The 24,249-nt window shown below is 44.7% G+C and overlaps 2 protein-coding genes across 4 annotated transcripts; both read right to left on the minus strand.

The window, feature by feature from the left end:
* Positions 1-850: 850 nt before the first annotated feature.
* LOC108506697 (apovitellenin-1-like) lies at positions 851-3,989 on the minus strand. The gene is made up of 4 exons (XM_017834020.1): positions 3,917-3,989; positions 2,372-2,470; positions 1,860-2,019; positions 851-1,210 (listed from the first exon to the last, which is right to left on the minus strand). Exons 2-4 carry the CDS (start codon positions 2,430-2,432, stop codon positions 1,114-1,116), a joined length of 318 nt encoding a protein of 105 aa, XP_017689509.1. The 5' UTR covers positions 2,433-2,470; positions 3,917-3,989; the 3' UTR covers positions 851-1,113.
* A 585-nt stretch (positions 3,990-4,574) lies between these two features.
* On the minus strand, positions 4,575-24,249 carry ILDR1 (immunoglobulin like domain containing receptor 1). Of its 3 annotated transcripts, XM_017834017.1 has the most exons (9): positions 24,103-24,249; positions 23,939-23,990; positions 20,726-20,896; positions 18,387-18,536; positions 17,541-17,660; positions 17,235-17,381; positions 12,822-12,953; positions 10,841-11,646; positions 4,575-9,855 (listed from the first exon to the last, which is right to left on the minus strand). In XM_017834017.1, exons 1-9 carry the CDS (start codon positions 24,235-24,237, stop codon positions 9,814-9,816), a joined length of 1,755 nt encoding a protein of 584 aa, XP_017689506.1. In that variant the 5' UTR covers positions 24,238-24,249; the 3' UTR covers positions 4,575-9,813. The 3 variants fall into 3 exon arrangements, with proteins under 3 accessions (XP_017689506.1, XP_017689507.1, XP_017689508.1); XM_017834018.1 differs by lacking the exon at positions 23,939-23,990; XM_017834019.1 differs by lacking the exons at positions 23,939-23,990; positions 24,103-24,249 and adding an exon at positions 23,743-23,845.

The raw sequence follows: 24,249 nt of genomic DNA on the forward strand, positions 1-24,249 counted from the left end.
AAAGACAGTAACATTGTCTTGCAGTTATTGGGCAAATCTCATTTTGCCAGTTGTAGCAATGCTCTCCCTCCAAACCAGTAGTTCTACCTATGTGCACGTGACTTCTAGCTCTCAGGCTAGCAGGGTTTTGTTTTACCCTCTGCCACAGACTCACACTGTGATTTCAGACAAATTGCCCACTTGTTTCTGCTCGCTTAATGAGAAACCAGATGAATGTCTTTGTCCAGTGTGGGCATCTGAAACGATGTGGTTACATAGGGCTGATGAGGACCTGCCAGGTCTTCACAGACAGTGCTGGGCATGGGTGCCCTTCTCATAAACTGGTCAAGATAGTGAGACATTTTCCCCTTGTTTCTCCTTTGGAAAAGCTTATTCAGTAGTCTCACTGAATAAGCTGATGAAACACACTTCTAAAGTCCTGCTCAGGTTGATGGACAGTTTGGTTTACTAGCACTTGTTTTCCCAAATTATCTGAAATCGTAATACATTTGATACAGGTGCACCTACTTGCTTCTTACCTAACCAAGGAGCACAATCAGTAGGACTTAAATTTCATGGTCTTTCCTTATGTGAGATTACAGTTGTCATATTGTGGCTACCCTGAAAAATGCTCAGGTAGTGCCCCCTCTACTCAAGAAGAATCTGAGCTTAGTTAAAAGTGCCTGAACAGTCAGGGTTTGTTAGCATTGCCTGAAACAACTTCTTGTGAATAACAGCTACATTCTCAGCAGAATGGAATGCCAAGGTGAGTGTGATTTTGTAATAGTCAATACAAATAAGAAACTTAAGGAAGTGTAACAACCAACACTATTTTATTGGAGGGGCAATGGCCAAGCCTTTCAGGAGGAATTAATTTTCAAGATTTGGCTACAGAAGAGCTCTACAATCTTATTGTCTTCCCTATGCCCAGCTGCGTGATCTTTTTTTTCTGGGAGAGGCTTCAGCAGCTGCCTTCCATCTTTTGGTCTTTGAAGGTGGGTTCCCTCTAGTGGCACTAAGAGGAGCATTGATTCTGTCTTATCGACTGATCTTGGCCCGTAGTAGGAGCAGGAGGAAAGAGGACACTGCAGGGTGTTACCAATTCACATCAGGAGACACTGACTTGTCTTCTGGCTAATAGCCTCGGACTCTTGCCCACACGTTCTTTATTTTTTCAATCAGCTGTTCAGCCATTATACTGAGTTTAGTTGTTTCTCTGATGAGGAAGTTCCTGCAGGAGATGACAGTGCATGTAATAAGATACACAAATACATGAGGGTAATCTCCATCTGCTGTGGATATCATGCTGCCTGTCACTGAGTGCAGAGCTCCTCAGCAGTCTTAGAGAGGCTTTCCTCAATAAGCAGTATGTGTGTGCCATGAGTTACATGAAACTCTGTCTCTAGGGTGATCATGATTTTCCTTTTGTGAGGAAACTCATTCCCCTTCCTTGAGGAATATGTATGCATAGCTAGAGTCAATTCTGTGATTTGCATCAAGTGACAATGGCACAGTTAGTACTGAGCCCCTCACAGATAGCAGCACCAGAGAACCCTTCCAGGGGAGCTGATCCCCCACCAGCCAGAGGCCTTCTCCCTCACTACCCAAGAATAAAGAGCAGAACCTGCTGTCCCCACAAGCATGGTCACGTACAGTGTGCATCCCTGGGAAGAGCCTGTGCTTTCACAGAAGACCATATCATCTCACCCCACCTCCCAGCACCTCACTCCCATGGTAGTCACATCAGGCTTTGGTTGCTGATTCATTTCCCATTGGGTCTCCCCATATAGATACTTGATTAATCTGTTCTTCCTCCCACTCCTCCCTCTCCCTTTTCACACATGGCTATTGCAGCGTTAGCACAGGGGAGCTTTCCATACCTAGTTGCAACAACTGCTGGAGTCTGGGCAGCATCAACCAAGAACTGACCCGCTCTAGGGGACACCTTGTTCACAGCTTCATAGACATAAGATGCAACTGCATCAGGGACGACCAGCCAGTCACGACGGTCTCTCTCAAACACGGACTTTGAGTGCACTTCTGAAAAAAAGGAGGCAAAACCCCATCAGGCTTTTCCAGTCACTCATGTCTCTCATATTTTCCCCCAGGTGCAGTGGGAAGATTCTTGAAATTCTGAGATTCAGAACCTCTCCCTGAATTCGCTCTAGCAGCATCCAGCAGCACCTCTTCACCTCTTTGTGGTGAATGCCACAGGCCTTACATGGCAGAGCGTTTCCCATGTATGGACAATTTTCTTGCCAGATCTCTACTGACTTGTTTCACACTGCTGAGCACTATGTATTCATGGTCCTCAACTGTATTGCTGGGCTTAAGTCCAGTGAGAACCTGTAGAGCTTTGCCTCAGGCAGACAGAAAAGCTTTCCAGACTTACCAGGTAGAGTGGTGCTGAGGAGCAGAATCAGAGCTATCACCAATACCCTGGATTGCAACATGGTTTGCAGTACCAGTTCTGCTCCCTATACTGAGAGACCTGCAGGAATCAGCATACAATGTTTGTTTGTTTTCAGAGAAATAAAACATGTTGGTTAAACACTAGATTTTTGCAACAAAGCTAACCAATAAATGAAGACAAGAACAGGAAAGACCACGGTGCATTTACTCTGAAGAAGTGAGGAAAAATAGTATAAAAATGAAGGTGTTCTTTTATTTGTATAATCACAAATATTCACAATAATAACTTTCAGAGCTCAAAGAAATATGTGAGAGTAAAGCTAGGTCTTTTATATGAGAGCTAAAATCCCTTATTTCAGCACATGAACAAACAACTAAACTGCCAGAAGTAAGAATAAGTTTCCTCTATGAATAAGTACAAATTCATAATGTGGGATTTCTTTGCTTGTTTTATTAAATTGCTCTAAAGAACATTGCGCTAGCGTGCATGTGTGCATCACATACAATGATCATCTTAGTGACCCAGTGATCTGAGTATTTTGCCTTGCTTTAGCTTAGGACAGTTGCCAACCAGCCAACTAGGTTCACTTGTCTTTTTCACTCTGGGATTAATGCAGCAGATAGTAGCCCAAGTAGAACAAGTTCTCAAAAGGGAGTGAGTGCAAAATTTAGCTTCATCTGACTTCCTTTATTTTTGTCTGTTAAAAAAGTCAGAATTGGAGAATTGAAAATTCAGTACTTGGTACACTGAAAATACATTACATCTAAACAAGCTTTGCAAACATTCTGTGCTTAAAAACGTGTTTAGAAATTAATATTAATTTATGCCCTCAGCTATAGGGCTGCATCACTCAGAACAACATGAAGAAAACATTGAAGTTTTAGAATTGCAACAGCAGAAAAGGCTGCAAGTCTATTACCGGTGAACGCTTTGCTAAATCCCATACCAGGTGGCTACAAGTCAATGCTCCTTCTTATCCCACAGTAAGGAAATTTCCATCCATTTTTACATCCTTCTGTGCACAGATTGCCTCCAAAAAGCTACCATTCCATTTCCTAGACATTTGTTGCCCAGGAGCAGTTGCTCCTTTACCACCCTACCTTGATTTTTAATCCCAGAGCCAGTTTTTCTCCATGTACACAAAAGGCATAAATTTGCTTCCCAAGAGCATAAAGAGGTGCTCTTATCCAGTTTAGAGCCTGTAATCCCTGTGATGAAGGCAGCTGGGAAAAGCTTATGTATCTTCCAACACTGAAACTCTGCAATTCGTACCATGGGCTTGACCCTCCTATGAGTGTCTTATGGAGCATCCATCACTCAACTTCAAGCCAGGTCACCTCAAGCACCCCCACCTTCCCCCATTTCATCAGTATTCCTGCCTGTGGAGTGTGAGAAGCCAATTTCTTAATTGGCTTGCAATAAGAAATGGGGAAAAATAGAAGATCATCTTCACTCACTTCCCTTTGATCTAGACACACCAGTCACAATGCCCATCCCACCCAGAACAGAGAGTTCAGCACTTACCTGTCCTGCCTTCTCTCTTTCTCAGGCTGAAGCTGAGGTAGATGCTCATCTGAGACACTGGCATTTATGGAGCGAATATAATGATAGTGAGGGGTCAAAGGTCCTGCTCTGTTTCCCCATTTGCTCTTTTGCAAGCACATCCAGCTCAGTGGGAGAGGTAAGAAGCTGTGGAGGACTCTGGACCTGTTATTGAGATTTGGTAATGGAGGGTCAGTCTGACCTGAGCCTAAGAGATGTGGAAGGCAGGTCCTGGGTCACTGAGTCCCCTACTTTCGCAGGCATCTGTGTCATAGAGACCACTCTCATAAGTTGACCAAATTCCACATTAACAGTAGCTAGACCTGGGCTGAATTTTTGGGAAGGCCTGTGCCGTAACCTCCCTCCTCTGATAGTTGGAACTTACCTGCAGCTGTTATGGCCATTGGCATTTCCCCCTTCATTTATAGTAAAAGCATTAACCAAATGGTGCACAGGGTTAAGTGTGCACCCCCTCACATTTCTTCTTTCCCCATGGTCAAGTCTTTTTGCACAGGCTGGCAAGACACAGACCTGTTAGAGCGTGCCCAGATGGGCACAAAAACTTATCAGAGGGCTGAAACACCTCTCCCATGGGGAAAGGCTGAAAGAATTGAGTCTGTTCAGCCTAGAGAGAAGGCTCCAGGGAGATCTTATTATAGCTTTTCAATACTTAAAGGGTGCTTATAAGAAATAGGCTTTACCAACGCTTGTAGTGACAGGAGAAAGGGAAACAGGTTTAAACTGAAATAGGACAGAGTTAGATTGGATGCAAGGAAGAATTCTTTACTGTGAGGGTGGTGAGACACTGGAATGGGTTGTCCAGAGAAGTTGTGGACACCCTATTTATCACCAGAAACATTCAAGGCCAGGTTGGATAGGGCTTTGAGTAGCCTGGTCTGGTTGCAGGGGTAGGATGGATGAGGTGACCTTGTAAGATCCCTTCCAATGCAAACTATTCTGATTCTATAATGTCTCCCAAAGATCCCTGGTCCCAGTCAGAAAGTGGTGGCATTGCTGCTGTAGGGCATGTTTCCCATAGGTCAGGTTCCAAGTGCCCGCTGGGTCTTCAGTTGGGCCAGCCATCTGAGTTGAGCACATGGGACCACCGAGCAGAAGGGGGAAGACACAGAAAGGCTGCAACACTGAGCTACCAAGGTCATGAGCTAAGGGAAATGGGAGGACATAAATTAAACCTACCATGTGAGCCCCAACAGACCTCCATTTTCATGTTGGCCACTTATTTACTAGGTGACTGTCACACGTGGGAAGTGTGAAAAGCTCAACCAGTACCTTCATTTATCAACCAAACAAAATTTTTAGAAGACTTTTCTTCTCATGGTGCTTCAAGTGCTTTAGAATCAAACAGTAACTGTTCTCATTTTACAGGCATGGCAGCCAGTCAGTGATGGCTAGAGTGGGTCACATCATTAAAGAGGGCTGTCAATGGTTTCCCATATATTTTTCCCCTCTCTTGGTATTTATTCAAATGATCTTCCTTAGAAAAACAAAGAAAAAAAGTCTCCAAAATAAGAAAAAAAAATCCCCCATTGAAGCAAATAATTTTGCATTTTTGTCCAACAAACAACAACAGCAGATTCTTACTAATGGGTAACAAGGCTAATTCCAGAAATGAGAACATAGAATTTTCGGTTCTACTTCTGGTGCAAACACTAAAAAGCAATTTATAGTCTAGGAAGTACACACAAGAGCAACTGGTTGAAAGTTCTCTTATATTTCAGTTAGACATGTGACATTCATTGAAGAGGATCTACACATTTATAATCTGCTTTTACAGCTGGGGTAACATTCAGAAGACTGTAACAAGGCACATTATAGGCATTAAACTTAGCAGAAATAGGAATGAGCAGTCCTTACTTGTGGGGGTTAATTTAATATAACCTCAAGTGTCATCCCTCTCCTATGTCAGGTCAACAAATGGAAGGCTCTCACCCCATTATGTGGGTGTTTTTAACTGATGTGCTGCTGGAGATAGATAGTGGCACAGAGGGGACTTAGCTGCCCTGTGTGGTAACACATACTGCTGAAGACTTTGCTTTGGGGTTGTATCACACAAGGTAACTTCCCCAGCTTAGTTAGCCTAACTTTAGCTAGTGCTATCATGAATACAATCGCAGAGATAGCAACTGGGCATTTCAGCACTTTCTACTGCCAAGCAGGCACTTGCCAAGACCAGATCAATGATTGCACAGAAGCAGCCCTTGCCCTCCATTCCTGGAATGGCATTCCGGAATGGCAGGGCGCTCTGCAAATAAGCAAGAAACCCAGATATTGCAGGTCCTTTCTTAATCAAAGAAATATTACATGATTTTTTATCTCTCTTATGAATCTATGGTCTGAGGTAGAAAGCAGCTGACAGCAGCATGGGTGTCCTTATCTGGCCCTCTCTATGTAGCATGGTCACATTATCTTAAATTAGGGTAAATCCAGTGGCTATGAAGGCACTTTATTCGAGACAGAAGATTCGTTTTTGGGGAGTAAGATATATTCCTTCAACTGCATGACAAGAAGAACAAAACCCTAGAATAGCAATAACTCCCATATGCGAAACATTCAACTTTTCCCATCACGAATGGGCTGACATATGAACATCAGCTCTTTGGAATGGCTGAAAAATTAAGCATCAATAAATTGCAATATAGAAAGAATGAGGCTAGGTGATTCCCTACTGCTATTTCTTTCAGTGTGCTGTATTGGAGCCACTTAGTTCTCAGTCTCTTTTCAAAAGTCAAAACCACTGTAATCTTACTGGAAAAAAGGGTTGACATTGTATTGTGCAATGCTGTCACAACGGGTTTCATTTATAGCCAATTAAAACTAGAAATAAGCATCTAGAGCAGAGTCTATTTCCTTCCCACTTTTCTGTCTGCTTGCAGTTGAAAAGTATGCATATATAGATTTCCTCTGTCGTTATTTCACAGCCCACCACCAACTGGTGTTTTATGAACCGCAGTGGTCTGTGGACCAGTAAACCTGGTATCATTTCTGCTTCCCTGCTGGATAACTTAGTCTACTTCTGTCGCAATTTAAGAGGTTACAGAATTAACACTCAGATATAATCAGTTTTCCCTGAAGAGTTTTGCTTAATGTTTCTATAAACAAGAACAAAGTGACTGAAGAGGATATCAAGTATGATAAAGATAAAACTCTTCAGACTTCACGCAGCACAAATTGTGTTCACACAATCTGCAATTAGTCACCCTAGCTCAATTATGGGGACTAGAGGAGCAAATAAAGATGGAGGGCTCCTTCACAGAATGTAGATAAAAAAGCACAGCCTCTGCAATTAGTGTGCTCATACTACAGCAGAAAGCTTCAACAGCTTCTCCTGTTACAGAGTCATCTGGGTTTTCTTGCAGTGTGAGGGAGTTCTTGCTCTTGAGAAAACTTGCTGGACTCATGTTGGCTTATACACACTTGAATGTCAATGAAAATGAACTCTTTCCATGCTACCATACTGGGATCTCCCCTCATATCTCAAATAGCCTCTACTCTTTGATGGAGAAAGGGGCAGCCCTTCCCTGAAACCTGGACATTTGGGCTTGGTTGGAATGACAGGAAAAAGTTGTCCTGTATGTTGCATGAAACTACGAAGCACAAGGAGAGAATCAAATTCCAAGTTACCAATTCAGCTTCCATGGGTAGAATCCGCAGGGTCCTGGCTATCTGCTAAAAGTCACCAGAGGGCAAAGCTAAAGTCAGAACTCGATGCTAGTTTTGGAAGAAGGTGCCTCATATTATTTTCTGTCATTGCAGTCATCATAAACTCCTCTTAACTAATAAAAATACTAGTCCATCTTAGAAGAGAGGGTTCATAAAATCCTCAGCAGCCAGTGGCTGAGGAACAGATTCAAGAGTGATACTGGCTTTGCAAGTTCTGCAAACATGCTTAATTCCCTATATTTCAAATGTGACTTGTGGGTCTATTCACATTGTTCAGTTTGAGTCTAATGCAGACAAGTATTACACTTAATACAGCCCTCCTTTCTTAAATTCAAACTTTGGAGTTAGTCTTTTAGATCTTTTTTTTCGATAGCCAACAACTGCTGTCAAATAGACCCTCTGTCTTCAAAAAGTAGGCCTCTGGTTCTGAAACAAGGTCAACTAGAGAAGCTAGCTGGTCCTTCTGCTTTATCTCCAGAGGCAGAAATTAGGAATAAGCACTTTCAGCCAAGAAACTGTAGGAAGATGAGCACTCTCTGTAGTAGCCTTTGGTCAACCAGCAACTGCATCGGATATCCAACTAGGACCATTTGTATGAAGTGTGATGCTTCCCATCATTGTCCAAAGAAAAGAAAAACAAGGAGGTGGGCAAAATGAAAGTCTCTCCAAGTCAGTCTTCCAAGGGAAAGCATAAGCACATCAGTAATTAGGACATTAAAGAACAAACAGTAGCAAGTGTCCCATGCGGCACCGGCTGGGAAATGAACCAGGCAAGACAGTCATTGGTACTGGCCAATCTCCATTGCCTCTGGGTTACAAAATAATTCATAAGATTCTCCAGAAGTTCCTTGACAACTGTTGAGTCTCTTAAATCCAAGAAGTGCCTCTGGCAAGCCAGTTTCCCGTGGAAGCAGCCAGCATCCAGAGGGCTTCTCTTTCTCCGGCACATTTTAAATTAAAACAGTGGATTAAACACATCAAGGAGAAATGGTGTTTTTCTCCTTCACAACTGGTCTCAGAGCACACAGAAATTCTGTGTTCTAATTGTAAGGTGAGAGATGAGGGAACCCTACAATCTAGCTATAGATCAGATGCACCACACATGCAGCACTGTGTAAGCACCAGGGTAAAGATCATGGACAATATTAAAAATGGTGACTGTAAGAGTTCTTCAGAGCCCTTTATCCCACCCCATGTATATGATACATGGCATAGAGAGCAAATGGAGAAAATAAAACGCATGGAAAAGAGTACCTGGCTTAGGAAAGATATATTCACCAAAACTGTGCTTCCTTGAGTTGAGGGAAATTCTGTCCATGGTGCAAGGGACAGCAGTTACACTTTACTCAGTCCCTGAAGAGAAGGCCAAACCTTGGTAAATTTAGCCCTTTAAGTTACAAATAAATTCAAGTCTCGATGAAAGGCTAGAACAAGTATCTTTTAAGGCACTAAGGTCTAAGCTTAAAGAAGGCCAGATTGTTTCAGTCAGTAAAGGGTGGATAACCCGGAAATTCGCACACATGTTAGTGAGATCTTAAGGCAGTGAACATCCTTCCAACACTGTGATCCTCCTGTTTGGGAGAGAGGCGTAGTGGGGACAAAAGGAAGCAACTGCCCCAACTGTGCTGAGCAGCCAGGCAGAAGCAACAAACATTACACATTCTGAAGCACAACAAAGGGCCTTAGAAAGAAGACGCTGTGCCTCCCCACACCAGACTCCCAGGGGACCGGATCAGATGATCTCCAGAGGCCCTTTCTAATCGAAATTATTCTACTGTCTTGTGACTTTACAACTCTGCGAACATTGGAGCTTTTCTCCGGTAACTGGTGTGCAAAGGACCAGCATTCTACAGACTGGGCTCCTTGCAGTGCACTTAACAAAGAGAATTGGTATCTATCTTTCCAGATTAGCAGTATACTATTTACTGAAAAAAATCTGCTGTTTCCAATAGCAATGAACTACAGCCCACTGCAAACCTGTTTCCAATCACGGCAAGAATAAAAATGGGTTATGCATGGCTTCCATGGGCAAGAGTCATAGATTCTTCAGAGTTGCAAATCTAAGGAGAAGCTGCTTTATCTGTTTTATTGCTGGTTTATTGCTGGTTGTCTGTTCAATCAAAAGCAGCCATCCCAACCCATATAGTAAAAAAACTAAGAGGAGTCCAGTGGGAATCGTAGTTCTTTCAGTACTGACATTAAATGATTATGCTTTTTCCACTGTGGGAACTTGCTCTGTCCTGCAAGAGAAAAGAAAAGATTCAGGAACAAGGAGTGATGAACAGAAATCATATGTCTTCCTACCTGCTCTGAACACCATAGCAAAAACCATTCATACATACACACATCCCAGCTGGAACTTGAATTGTGTTTCCTTCCAAAACACAGAAGTGAAAATGTGCAAAATACAGTCCCTTCAGAAGATTTCCACCTGTTAAAACTCTGCATATATGTGATAAGGGACACTCAACATTTTTTTATTTAAAAGAATCTTCATTTTTTTAAGGGGAAATACACTGTCTAACTTGGAGACTAGCATTTGGATATGAAGTTTTTCACATTTAGGTTGCCACCTAAAATCCAGTCCCAGTCCAGACAAGATGAGCTGTAAACAATAGCTGTTTACTGCCCATATAATGCATGTTCAGTTCTCAGGAGTCCCAAGAAGAGAGTCATACTCTTCCACCTGGCTTGGAGAATGACACATTTCTCATTCATGCTACCTGAAAGCCTATTTTATGTAACTTTAGGCATCTTACCTGGATGGATATGAATCATCTTAAAAATATCACCAAGATACAATAAAAATTAAATGTTAAGGATAGATAATAGGAGAATCACGCACATCGTAAAAAAAATCAGAAGTAAACCAACTCCAGAGATGGTTGCAGAGAGGTACTCAGTACTGCTGCCTAGTCTGGAGGTGCTTTTTCTCTCCAGTCAGGGCCAGAGAACAGCTATTTTAAAACCAACACATGCATAGAACCCCAAAAGTGAGAGGGTATAACATATCACCCTGTAGGGGACCTACTTCTACAGCCCTGCAACACATGTCTCAAGGCAGAGAACTCAGCAACCTCTTCACAACCAGGCTCCACAGAGCACCCCCTGCTCCTTGGCCTCTGTTTGCAAGACGATAGGCTATAGAAAGTACAAAACATTTACTCTCATTCCCCAAAACCCAATTTTTCCTTAGGTGGGAAAGCAAAAAGGTAGCTGACTCACCGAGTGTGTCCCTGCTCTGCCTTTGTGCTTCTTGTCCTGACTCGGGATGATTTCTAAGGAGCGATAACTGGGGGGTTTATCTTCTGGCCATTCTCGAGACCGGTTCCTCCGCCTGCGGTTTGTCGCTGGGACATGGACCTGATCCTCTGAGGAGCTCCACGACCCCCTGCGAGAAGGGGGGGAGTAGCTGTGCCGCCGCTGGCCTGAGTTATTGCTCCTCCCAGTGTGGTTCTCGTATTCTCGCCTCCCTGCGGGCTCCTGTCTCCCGCCACGATGGTGGCTGGAGCGCTCCTTGGCCTCCTCTGGATAGAAATTGCTGCTGCTGCTGCTCTTGCCCCTCTCAGCTTGGCGTGCGGGCGACACATCCCGTCTGGAGTACTGTGGCCTGCCATTGTAGCCACCTGTCCTCTGCCTCTGAGGATGATCCTCTCGCTGCCTGTCCCACATCTCCTGACTGTAGCTGGAATGAGAATCCCCACTGGAAGGCACGGGCCACCTCCGGTTTTCCCTTCTGTCCTCTGCTGCAGAGTCCCAGGGTCGGGCAGTGCGGGTGGCTCTTTGCGGCCGTGAGGAGTTGCTGCTCCCATGGATGGAGGACATGTGATCAGCGAGAGGAGGTGGCATGATGTCGGAGCCCAGGGAGGACAGCAGGCTGGGCTGCACAGCCTGCCGCTGGTGGGAGGGTGGCCGGAGCTGTGACATGTTGAGGTTTTGGATTTCAGACTCCAGATAGTCCAAAACACCGTTGTTATGGGAAAGCTGGGCTTGTGGCTGTACTAGTGGAAGACTGTTCTGCAGAGACACATCTAAGGATAAAAGAACGGGAGAACACAGCAAGTCAAGAGGAAATGAAGAGAGGGCCCTCCTGCACTCATGAGCCTGGCTGAGTCCCTTCTCTCCTCCTCCTGCTCCTCACTGCAAGAGCTGCATGGTTCTCAAGCACAACAACCAGCACATCCAGACCAAACAAGGTAAGATGCAGAGAGTAGTAACTAGTAGCTGCCTTTCCTTAAGAAGACTCAGTGTATTGTGTATTAAATCATAGAGACTTAGTCACTGGACCTTTCTAAGGAAACTGGTGCCCTGGCTAGGAAAAATGGTAACTGTAGATTTAACTAGTGGGCTGAAGAAGTATATACTCAAACATCTTGAATCTAGCATTTAAGATGTTTGCAAACAGTTTCTTGAAACAACAGGTAAAACTCATCAGACACAGATTAAATCTGTGACTACAGCACAGTGACGAAAAGCTAATTTCAGATAAAAATATGTTATATACTTTTGAGAAGTCATTATGTTGAATTCCTCTGTTTTCCTTGAGCGATTAAACAATATTACTGGTAGTAAGTTATTTTATTTAATTATTTCCCCAGGACTTCAGAGACTTCCCTGCTCCATTTAAGTTACAAATAAATTCCACTATACAAGTGATTTTGGGGCAGAACAACATTTAAAATTCTTCCTGGTTCACTAAAGAGTCTTTCATTTTTTGCTGCATGCAGGGTAGATCTATTTCACAGAAGGCAGTTTGCCCTTAATCATTTAAGACTAGAGATTTGATAAGAACTCAAACAAATTGCACCTCACTAGTCATGTCAGTTTTGGCTATAAGGAGTTGACCGTGACCAGCACAGCAGAACAAAGAGACAGTACCCTCCTCTGCCACACAAAGCAAGATAAGCTGGGTATATTTACCCTGCAGTTGCTGGGGTGTAGCACAGATATACTTTAGTTAGCACTAAACTACTTCACCCAGCACCGAGCCCAGCAAGACACTTAAGATGAACAGGCTGTATTTATCCACCCAGGCAAGTCTACAGTATGCTGTAGATGTAGCAGAGCTGTTATGCTCAGACATGCAACCATGCTAGAAACATCTCTCTTTTGTAGTAGAGAGGCTAAAGCCTCAAAGCGGAACTTCCCTAAGAAGTTAACTGGTTCTTGTCCTGATTTCCCTCTGAAATGATGCCCATGGTCTTACCTCGTTGCAGTAGAGGGTTCAGCTGGTAAGAGGAAAGTTTTGAGTTCCTGTCACCACCTCCGTAGAACATGTTGGGTGATATCCAAGGTGCAAGTGCCTGAGCCCGCTTTATGAACCGATGCCGCTCCAGTACTGTAAAAGAAGAAGAAAGCTTACTGCAGCTATCCAGAGAGCACAGCTTGCAGATCACATACCATTTTGCTTGTTAGGCTGTAGTCTTTGGATACAGGAAATTCACAAAATGAAAATCTCTCTCCACCCTATGACAGAGTTAAAACAGAACGTGGGAAATTCCAATATGAAGTTGTATATCTTCAAAAAGATACCTAAAACAGAAGAAAAGGGTTACTGCCTAACATTCAGAGTCCAGTCCCAGCAACTGGGAACAAATAACACTATGATTAAGTATGCAGCACTACCAGGTGTAAGACTTCTACCTGCTCTGTCATTATGAGTATAGTCGTGGAAAGGCGTGAAATAATGTTTCATACAGTAAGACATACCACAGTTTTCTCTCTCTCAAAACTTTTTCAGTTCATCATTGGTCCTTTCCCCTTTTAGTTTTGATTTACAGCTAAACAAGATCTTTCTTTGCCACTTTCATGTGGGTTCTGTCCAGATCATATTTTCCACTCTATACTCCATTATTTCCTCTCTGTTCCACATATAGGGCACTCAGAGGTGCACTGTCCAGCTTCTCCCTTTCTAGTCTCCCTCTGTAATTTACCTCAGCATGATTGCTAAAACTAAATCCCTTAGGACAGTGCGATCAAACTGGCAAACAAACTAAATTTCCAGTTTTCAACAGCAATGTCTAGTGTGCTGAAAGAGCAAACTCGGCAGAAATGTCTCTTCCTCATTGGGTTTCCACCCCCATCTCCAGAACCCTATTCGTGGGGTCAGGCTCCATTCACTTTTTTCAGCATTTCCATCTCACCTCCTCTACACAGACAACCTAACCATTCTTGCCTTCAAAACCATAGCTCGTCACTGCTTCTTTTGGGGGAATACCTAAAAACATCTTACAGAAACTTACTATTTCTGCCTCAAAACTTAGGTTTACAAGCAAGCAAATTCTGCAAGTCCCAGACTTTACAAAGCCTAGTTTGTTTGTCATTACTGAGTAAAGCTTTTCTGCAACAGGGCCTTTGCAAAATTTCTCTCATATGGCTTCCCTGAAGTTTCAGAAGGGATAGGCTTTTACTGCAACCTCATCTCTGGTCAGGCATGAACAGAACATTCCTGGCTATACAGTTCAGGAAACAGATAGGAATATAATTGCCTTTGAGACTGTTACTCCTCTGATAAATCTGGCTGAAGTTGGATGATGAAATTAAAAGCTATTGGAGGGAAAGAGATAGGGGATAGACAGACAAGTTGACTGCAAAAGATTTGCTTCTTTAAGAAACCAGGCTACAGCTAAGCTCCAATTAATTCTGTCCCCCGGGGTTCATTGTATCAGGCAGCATTTAGACTGCATGTTCTCTGGGACTGAGCTTTCCATTTCAGGTAGCACTCCAGTTATTAAACATGTCCTCCTTTAGCTGTTTCACTGAATTTATACAGAGCACCACTTGCAGCAAAACAAGGACTCACCATGCCTCAACTCATCCTACCCTTTCCCCACAGGTCATGCAGCTCCACTTCATTCTCCATTTCAGACTCCCTCCTCAGTTTGGCTCCAACCAGAGAGAACTGTAAAGCTGGAAACTTCAGGGGTTTTAATCCTAATACTCCAATACATCTTCAAAGCTCTGTGGCCTGAGGTAGCAGCTTTCAAGCACTTTATGTCAAACTTGATTCACTTTCTTTTCTTTTTTTTTTTTCTTTGTCCCAAGAGATTTCCCTCCAGTTTAGGTTTCAAACTTGAAGAAAGAGAGAAAGAAGATGAAGGATAAAAAGAAGAGAAAGGTCTCATCTCTCCGTCTCTTATTCCTCCAGTTACCACCTTGAGAATGTCCTAGAACCTGCTGACTGCACGTCCCTCGGTTTTGATCATGGTCTTTGCCTGAGGAGCAGAGGTCCAGCAGCTGTGGGCATACCTACTTAGGGTTCTCCCCTTAAGGTATGAAGGCAGTCACTAGGACCAAGGTCATCATGTCCCTGTAATTCTCTGATCTCTTCCTACAGCTGAACAAATGCAGAATTACCCCTGGACTTCCTTCACTACTTTTGGCCTTTCTTCCTTCCCCAGATACCTTGCTTTCCAGTTTGAATGTGACATATATTCTGGTTCCCCACCTCCAAAATGGAAGTAAAGTTATAGATATTTTTAAAGTGAACATATTTATTTAAGAAAGGTCAGATTCACCCAAATTCCAAAACTCACACCTGCTGTAAAACTTTGGCAGAATGTTGTGTTGTTCCCTTCATTTATTCCCTGCTGAGAAAGGTTGTTCTTCACCTTTGACAGACCTTACAGTTGCTGGGCCAATTATTCAATTATAAAAAAAAATATTTTTAAACCTAGTCAGACCCAGGTGCAAGTATATCCTATTTTATACCAATTCATTATTAGAAGAAGTCCACAGTAGAAAACGAACTAATGGGAACAGAAGGAGGTCATACATATATTTACCCTGATGGGCTTTTCGCAGAGCTTTCCATTGGGAACGTAATTGGCTTGCTCCTGGGGCATGCTTAATATTTCTGTACACCAATCCTGAATTACTCAAACAATGCACTTCTTTTATTGCTAGGTTCAAAACCACGGTACTTAGTGCTGTGATTCACAGCCGCAGGATTACGTTTCCTCAATGGCACCTGTGATTGTTCAGTAGATCTAGGCTGTCCTCTAGTGGCCAACAATTGGGAAGAAATTGGCTCACACTGTAATCGTAAAGGAGATGAGGATTTCTGCCTTCTCTTCAGCTGTATGGAACTGTTATTCCTCAGGACTGTTTTTAAGATGTTCCCTGAATCTATCTTCTTGCGTTTTTAAGCCTCCAGTTCATTTCTTGGAGTGAAAAAAAAGTAAGTCAGAGGCAGGATGAAGTGAAGGTGTGTTAGAGGAGGGGAGCAGGCACAGGGATCCTTTGCAAAGCGGATGAAGAGGGCAGGCAGCTGGGATGGAAATTACAGCCACAGAACCCAGCAGCCAGTCAAGGAGGCTGGTCTTGTCTGTACCTTCTCTCATGAACAGGGAGAGGTTTTGGGAACCCTGCAAGACTTCCTCCTCCTCAACAGGAGGCAGGAAATAACAGCAGCAGTCTGGAGTGAGCTATAATCTACTGCACAGAAAAACAGAAAGGAGCTCACACAAATCTGAATCCCTTTTCGTTGAGAACTAGGAATTCTGGAGGTGTGAGTCTTTCATCTCCACCACCTCTCTCTCCCTTCGCGGAAACTAATTTTTCTGCCAAATTTCCACAGCCTCCTCAACACTATGCATTTCACTTGACAACCTGTAAAGCCCCCCAAAAGTGTTTTGTTTTGGTTTTAGCAGTAAGAGGGATGTTCTGTTCTCTCTTTGCAAGGGCTAACCAAATCAGGCTTAAGCCTAAAACTCTTACAGCTTACACCCAACTGATACCAAATAGCTCTTCTGAAGGTAAAGGGAAACCAGGAACCCAGCTCCTTGTTCATAAATCCTCTCCTTGTAGCATCTGGGGAAGAATCTGGTGATTTCAATGATAAATAAACTTATTTGTTGTATTTTGTTCCTGTCAGACTGTGTAAGCTGCAGAGAGGCTAGTCCACCATGTGGCTAACTAAGTTTCATTTACAGGGCTGCAGAGGTTATGTGACTTTAGCAGCCACAATTCAGACAGCAGCCTTATTAAAAAAACTATATCTGGCTGCAGAAACTTTATTACTGCTAAAAACAAACACAACAAAGTTTCTTTTGACCCTCAAAAATTCACTTATACAGTTGAGCACCAAGAGAGATCATCTTTCTCCTCTTTTTTCTCACTTCCTTCCCCCAAGAAAAACAAATAAAACCTTCTTCTTGTGGAGGGAGCAGCTCTGAAAAAAACATGAAGATAGAAAATGCCAATTTTTACATAATTCCTCTTGGAGCAACATACTTGAAGGTTAGGCTAGTTTGGACAGTTGTACAAAGGCATTTGCTTGCGTTCCTCACATGCACAGGCAAATGAACCACAAGACAGAGAAGAAAAGTCCTGAGCTACTCATACAAGGGAGCTGGATGACATGAGAGATGCTGGTAAGAAGGTGTGAGTGAGGAGGAACCTCTGAAATTTGGACACAGAAAAGCAAGGTGGGTTCTATGTATCTCAGCTCTAAACTATGTATCCCTCCTCTAAACTCAGATAAGCTGGCCCCAGAGGTCACATTGGCCACAGAAATGTTTCATTTTATATGGATGCCGAGCATAAGCTCAGCAAGCTCCTAGTCAAGCTTTCGTATTGACAAAAGCCATAAATGGATGCACATTTGCTTGAACTTCACCTTCCTGGTTACAGCAGCACCGGGCTGGACAGCAGCCACACTGGATGTGGCAGCAGCAATACTGGGGGCAGCACTGGCACCAGCATATTCCAATCATCAGAAGGAGAAGGAGGCCACCGAGAATGATGAGGAGCACCGTAAGCCAATCTATGGGAAAAAAAGGAGAGAGAAAAAGGATTGATCCTAATGCATCTGGCTGTGGTGAGTTACTGAGCACCCCTCCACTGCTGGAGATGTCTTGGAGTGGGGAAGAAGAGAAAAGGAGGAGATATCTTGCCACTCGGGCAACGAACCACAGGCACTTACGGAGAACAATCAGCTTCACTTCTTTGTCCGCATCACCTGATGTATCTCCCGGTGCTTCCACAGTGCAGTAGTACACGCCGTGGTCCCACCACATGACCTCAGTGATGACAAGGTCTGCTCCTGCAGGAGAGGGACTGAGAGGTCAGTGGGCTATTTGGGACTGACACTATTTTCAGGCCCCACTCAAAACCTCTGCCTGCAGGCAACACGGAGTACTGCATCTCCCCTCTTCCCAAGCATAGCAATCACCTTCCAACAATCACATTTGAGTCCACTGAGAATTCCTACAGACAATATTCACTGCCAGTCCCTTTCTTCTGTGTTGCTAGAAGGCAACACTACTTAGAAGTGGTACTAGTTCTGTGTGGAGTGAAATAACCAGCATGCTGCTGAATGTTAACAGACACCAGCTGCTGCCAACTGCCAGCTCTACTGGTTTTGGAACACACTTCACTGTCCCTCTTAGGCCAGCCATCCCAATAGCTCATCTGACAGGAGCAACAGTTATTGCTTTGGGAACAGCAGGGAGCATATAATACACCTGGACAATTACACAGTATTTCTTAGAAGAATGAACTGTTTTCTAGCCTCTGGGCTCCTCAGCTTTTGTGCTCTTCAGCAAAACGCTCAGGCATCCCCAGCTCAGCCTTAGCTCGTAGTGCCTCCAACATCCTCAGGCCAACTGGGGACCGGGCCCTTCACAGCTCTTATTCCACCGCCACCTCCCGGAATGTGTAAGCTACAGACTACACTAGCAATGTTTATACCTCTCTTCACCTAGCAGACCCAGATATTTATTTTATAGTTACTGAGTTCAGTGCCTGCCTGGGAGGTCGAGTCACTTACTGTTCTGAATGGTGATCTTCCGTTGCTGGTAGTCGATGCCCAGCACGGGGTCCTTCTGCCCGTATTTCTGGATGACAATGCGCACCTTTCGCTGGCTGTCGTTGCAGTCGTTAGATGGGTCCTGGCCAAGGGCTAAACCAGCCTGGTATGCTACAAACACACAGCAGCAAATAAGATGCCAAAAGTTATTTCAAAGGACCAATTTCTATTCCCTTGCGAGCAGTAGAGAAACTCTTGAGTGCGTGTGTGCATTTGCTTTAGTTTAATAATACAAAGCATGGCTTCAAACCGGCAAGGACAAGTCACTTTGGAGTACTCAAAAACAAACAGAGGTAGAGCCACAGGAATGGCAGGGATTTTGAGAATGCAGAAGATGTGGAGGAGATCCCTCCTGTACTCACAGCTGAAAGAACAGCAATAGAAAGAGCCTAATGGTGGTAGGCTGGAGGGCAGCTCCCAGTATGAAGATAAACTGCATGGAAAAAAATCATAAAACACCAAGGAGTACTGGAACTAAAACAAAAGTGTGTTTATTTACCAAACAAAACCTCCAGACATACAGGAAAGGGATTGTCTGCCTTTCCTTCCTTCATCCCATTAGATTTTGTGCATCTTATAAAGACAGGATATAATCCATCATCTGATTCCGGCTAAGGATTAAGTCAGAGACATCCAAGAGAATTAATGGAGGACTAGAGGCAATTTCTGTGCAATACTCCTGTGACAGACTCACAATATAAACATTGAATTGCCAGGTGTTTGGAAGCTGAGAGCTGGGGAGACAACTGATTCAGTCAGCATTGCCTGCAAAGGGCTTGCAATGAAGAGAGGAGAGAACAAAGCTTGTCAAAGTCTCTTCCACTGCTGTACTTACCACAGAGCATGAATACCAGACCCAGCTAAGCAGACACCATGACCTTCATGCTTTTTGTCACTGTTTGCAACTATTAGCTTGAGCCTGGGCTAAAAGCACTCGTGTTATCCTGGGATCAGCTGAGCCAGGGACCTGCCTGCTTGTGCACTAGGCTGTAGAGCACTTGTTAATATGCCTACCTAACCCACCCAGGCTGCATAAAGGAGAGTTTGGGCACTAAGACACCCACTCTGAGCTCAGTCCTAAGTGTAGAGTTAAGCTGAGGCCTCTTAAACATACTGTAGGGTTTATATAGAATAGAATAGAATAGAATAGAATAGAATAGAATAGAATAGAATAGAATAGTTCATTTGTAAGGGACCTACAAAGGTCATCTAGTCCAACTGTCTGATCACTTCAGGGTTGAGCAAAACTTAAAATATATTATTAAGGGCACTGTCAAAATGCCTTTTAAACATTGACAGGCTTAGGGCATTGACCACCTCTCTAGGAAGCCTATTCCAGTGCTTGCCCACGCTCTCATTAAAGAAGTGCTCCCTGGAGTCCAGTCTGAATTTCTCCTGCTGTAGCTTTGGACCATTCCTACACATCCCATCACTGGATACCAGGGAGAAGAGACAGCATTTTGCCTCCTCAAGAAGCTGTAGAGAGCAATGAGGTTACCCCTCAGCCTCCTTTGTTCTGAACCAGATAAGCCAAAAGTCCTCAGCCGCTCCTCACAGGACATGCATTCCAGCCCTTTCACCAGCTTTGTTGCCCTCCCCTGGTTGCATTCAAGTACCTTAATACTCTTAAATTCTGGGACCCAGAACCGCACACAATACTCAAGGTGAAGCCACATCAACATTAAATATAGTGGGATCATCACATCTTTTAGCCAGCTGGTTATACTGTGTTTGGTGCACTCTGGAATGCAGTTTGCATACCATATTAAACACTCCTGAATTAAGGCTGCCCACACCAGAGTGTCTGCACATGAAGCACTCTCACCAGTATTAAATGTTATTACTTAGAAGTCTTTCTACCCTCCAAAATGCATGTGTTTCTTCTACTTTCTAAGATCAGTAACATCTTGTCACAGGTATCTATCTCCAACCGTGGGGTCCCCCATGGAATCATAAAGTCAACTTGTTTCAGGGCCCTTGCTTTCAAACAAGCTGAAGCATAAAATGGGGCTGCCAAGATTGACTTATGTCAAACGTGGCTGAGCTGCTCTGCCTTCTGAATTGATGACAAGGAGGACAAATGAAGTGCTTTGGCTGGAATCTCTACAATCTCGTATCATAAGCCCTTGACGTTTCAAAGCAAATCACAGACATGACTTATTTTTCCTTGGAGTGCTGGGAAACACCACCACCCGGTTCGTGAGTAGAAAGGCATCAAAGCCTGTATTACCAAGTAAGTCCACCTTCCCCTTCCTTTCCACTGGAAGAGGGATTCTTTGGAGGACAAGCTTAACACTTACAGGCTGAGTAGTAGTCAAAGATGGGGTCCTTGCAGAAGGATTTGAAGCGCCAGGTCACCACCACGTCCTGCAGCTGAGCTGAGGTGCTGTAGTCACACCTGAGGATGACACTGGCAAATAAGGTGGTGTAACGCTCAGCATCCTGCACTGTCACCTGGAGGGAGAGGCAACCTGCAAACAAGAACAGAGAAGGCCATCAGCCCACAGACTCGGACCTCACATCACACCAAGTGATAGAAGCACATCTCTCTCAGCCTCATCCAGGACCTGCACCTACAGACCTTCCAGCCCCTCTGGTGGCTGGAAGGGTTACAAACCCTGGTTAGAATGTGAGTCCCATCTTTCCTTGAAGGCAGCTTCTTTGGCCTGCCCTATGGGCTGAATTCTCCAAAGCAACTATGAGTAGCCATTATGCAGCAAATCACTCTTTTTCTACATGGAGAAAACTGTCCCTCCAAGCTGAGGGAGATAATTTGTTGGGCCCAGAAGCACACAGGATGGGACTGCCTTGGCTTTTAATCCTATCCAGAAAAATTCTGCAGCACCACCTGTTCATACAAACACCAAGTTAATTTTATCAAGGTCTCACTAAGACAGTCATCAGAACATTACCTAGTGGTGACCAGGATTAAGACAATACAGCTTTCATCCTGTATCACTGTAGTTAAACTTAATGTTTATCACAACTTCAGAACAGCACACATCAATTACCCTTTTTTTCCTTTTTAATGAAGCTATTGTTATGCATCTTAGAACTCTTCCTAACAACCTCCACATCATTTTCTATCTAAGAAGCTGCACACACTGAGGAGGGTTTTACAAAGCTTCTCATAATCTATGCTTTATTTTAGGCATACTCCAGAGACATCTCTATCTTATTTAAACTTTGATAATACAGTAAGTTGTGCTTGTCATTAACAATAGCGAAGTTATCACCAGTTGCCTTTGATAAGGGAATACAAACAGTGTAGAGCAAGTGTGGGATGCCCTGTCTGAATACATGCCAGAGAACAGGGCAGTGATTGCAGTGTTGTGCCAGTTGCTTCTTAACTGGGAAGCATGACAGCAGGAAAGGCAGGAAGGAAATGGGGAGACTTGGAAGGTACCAACTGAACAGGTCTCCACTAACCAACACATTTCCCTCTACTCCAAGTTTTCAGGATGAGAGCAAGGGAACAAGTTGCTAATACTATATACTAACATATGGATCACAGCTGCAAGCATCATTCTTTGTCAAGCATCATTCAATGTCCTCTTAGGCTGGACCTCCACACTACGTTCCAGGTAAATATGAATTCACAGTTTCCACATGGTGGAAAACATGCTGCAGAGGTGCAACGCTGCCTCAGCAAGTAATTCTGCAGTAGGGTATTGTCAATGCAGTACTTGCTCAGTTTCTGGTTTGAAGTGGACTCCTGGTCACCAACTGAAAGCACAGGCAGAGCAAAGTAATTTGCCTTAAAAATACCACACAAACATAGAGAGGACCAGGGCAAACCCTGAATCCAAGGCTCGCTTAAACATTGAAATACCAGCAGCTGTGCAAACCTCTAGGAAAAACAAGTTTTTACAATGCTGTAGCAAAGCAAGGTCCAGGCTGCAGACAGGTACAGTTGCTCTTATTTAAAAGCATTGTAGTTCAACACATCTTGTTTCAGCTTTCATTGTGAAATAGTTGACTCATGGAATCTTAATTCAGAAAATCACAAGAAACCAATCAAAACTTTGAACTCTCAAAACCGGCAAAACATTGATCTCAGGGTCAATCAAATGAAACCCCATATGAATTCTGACTTGGGAACAGAACATTTTCCATGGGTTTCCTACAACAGGATCTCTCTGGCAAGAGTAAACCACTCAAAATCACTACCTGCTTTTCACTTACAGAAACAAAATCTTTTTATGGAGGGGATCCTTTCTCATTACCTCTGTTCTGCAAAAGAGTCAGAATTGAAAGGTAAGTTCCTTATTTTCTAAGGAGATTGAAAAACCAACTGTTCCCACTGGAGGACAGTCAGATGTCTCTGCATGTCTGATGTTTCATATTAACCTCCTCCGAGAAAACAGAAAAGTTGTAAAAATGAAGGCTGGTTCCTAAACTTGGACTGCATTACTCCACTGCAGGCTGCTATCCTTCTTATCCTGGCAGGGAAGAACAAACCTGGACACTACTAACCTAGTAGGCTACCTCAGGCTATGGCTTCGCAGTGAAGCCATGAACCTTCAGGGCCAGTGAAGCCAAGGTTTGGTTAGAGCATCACCCAGGAATATGGCTGTCAAGCAAGACAACAGACAAGCATCCCTCCACACTTTTTTGCTTCTTTCACTCGTTCTCTGTGAAAAACTGAACTTCGGTACTTAAAGCCAGATCACCAGCCAAGACCCAGGCATCCAAGAAGCAAAACGATAATTTTATTTCCGACTGGAGGCCCGAAGGTGTCAGGCAACCCGCGAAGCTTGGCAGAAATAACTCTGCTTGCTGGAGGCCGCCCCTGGACACGGAGGTGAGCTCCCGTTCCCCACAAGCTCGTACTCACGGGTGAGGAAGCACTTTGGCTCCCCCGATCCCCAAACAGGCTGAGCCAGCAGCAAAGCCTGAGGCGGGCGACTGCGACAGGTCAAAGGGGGATCGACCTCTCCGTGCCCGCGCCCTGCTCCCAGGTTCCAGCCAGGCCAACCGCACACGACCGATACTGGAGTCTGCCAGGAAGCAGGCGGTCACTTCCTCCTAGGAGAGCGCCCAGCCGCACCTTTGGGACAGCGAAACTCCCCTCTGCGTGGCTTCGTAACGAGCTCGGGAGAGCCCCGGGAAGGGCACCGAGAGGAGAACGGCGCTCGCCCGGCCCTGACCGCCCCTTCCCTTCGCCGCGGGGCCGCCGCCGCTCCCCGCGACCCCGCACCGCCTTAACCACGGGCGAACCCCGAGGGCGCCTCCCGGGTCCCGGCCCGGTGCCGCGGGGGTGTCACCGGCTGGGACGGGACCCCTGGGCGGGCCGGGACCCCACGGCCCCACTCACCGGCCGGCAGCCAGGCCAGGGCCAGGGCCAGCGCCCACCGGCAGCGCCCGTGCGGGGCCATGGCGCGCAATCCTCCTCCTCCTCCTCCTCCTCCGCCGCCGCCGCCCGGGGACGTCGCGCCCACTGTCCCTCCCCTTCCGTGGCACCTGTCCCTCGGTCGGGCGCTGCCGCCGGCTGCAGTCCCCTCCCTCCCTACCTGCGCCCTGCTCCGCAAAGCCAGGCAAAACACCCGCCGCCAGCTTCCGACACTGCTTAAATATATATATATATATATGTATAATATAAAGATATATTTCACAGTATATATTTATTGTATAAATATAAAATAAATTTTTTAAAAAGTCCGTGTAATTCGCACACAGGTGAACGGGAAGTTACGGGCACGCAGTTTCGCCCGGGGCAGCGCCTCCCACCCCAGGGGCGCACGGGAGCGCACGCCTCGTCCTGCGGGCAGGAGGAACGCCTGGGGAATTCGTCCCATTCTCCCGCTGACATTTCAAAAGACCG

Source organism: Lepidothrix coronata, unplaced genomic scaffold (genome assembly GCF_001604755.1).
Source record: "Lepidothrix coronata isolate B3197 unplaced genomic scaffold, Lepidothrix_coronata-1.0 Scaffold226, whole genome shotgun sequence".
Lineage (NCBI taxonomy): Eukaryota > Metazoa > Chordata > Aves > Passeriformes > Pipridae > Lepidothrix > Lepidothrix coronata.

Bases quoted from the DNA above. Each gene is read 5' to 3' on its own strand.
- LOC108506697 (XM_017834020.1), bottom strand. From the start codon at position 2,432: ATGTTGCAATCCAGGGTATTGGTGATAGCTCTGATTCTGCTCCTCAGC. The intron at 2,020-2,371 runs GTAAGTCTGGAA...CCTTTTTTTCAG, and splicing joins CCTCAGCACCACTCTACCTG to AAGTGCACTCAAAGTCCGTG. The intron at 1,211-1,859 runs GTATGGAAAGCT...CATCTCCTGCAG, and splicing joins CCAGCAGTTGTTGCAACTAG to GAACTTCCTCATCAGAGAAA.
- ILDR1 (XM_017834017.1), bottom strand. From the start codon at position 24,237: ATGTCAGCGGGAGAATGGGACGAATTCCCCAGGCGTTCCTCCTGCCCG. The intron at 12,954-17,234 runs GTGAAGTTCAAG...CTTCTTTTACAG, and splicing joins GTGCTGCTGTAACCAGGAAG to TACTGGAGCGGCATCGGTTC. The intron at 11,647-12,821 runs GTAAGACCATGG...TTTTATCCTTAG, and splicing joins GAACCCTCTACTGCAACGAG to ATGTGTCTCTGCAGAACAGT.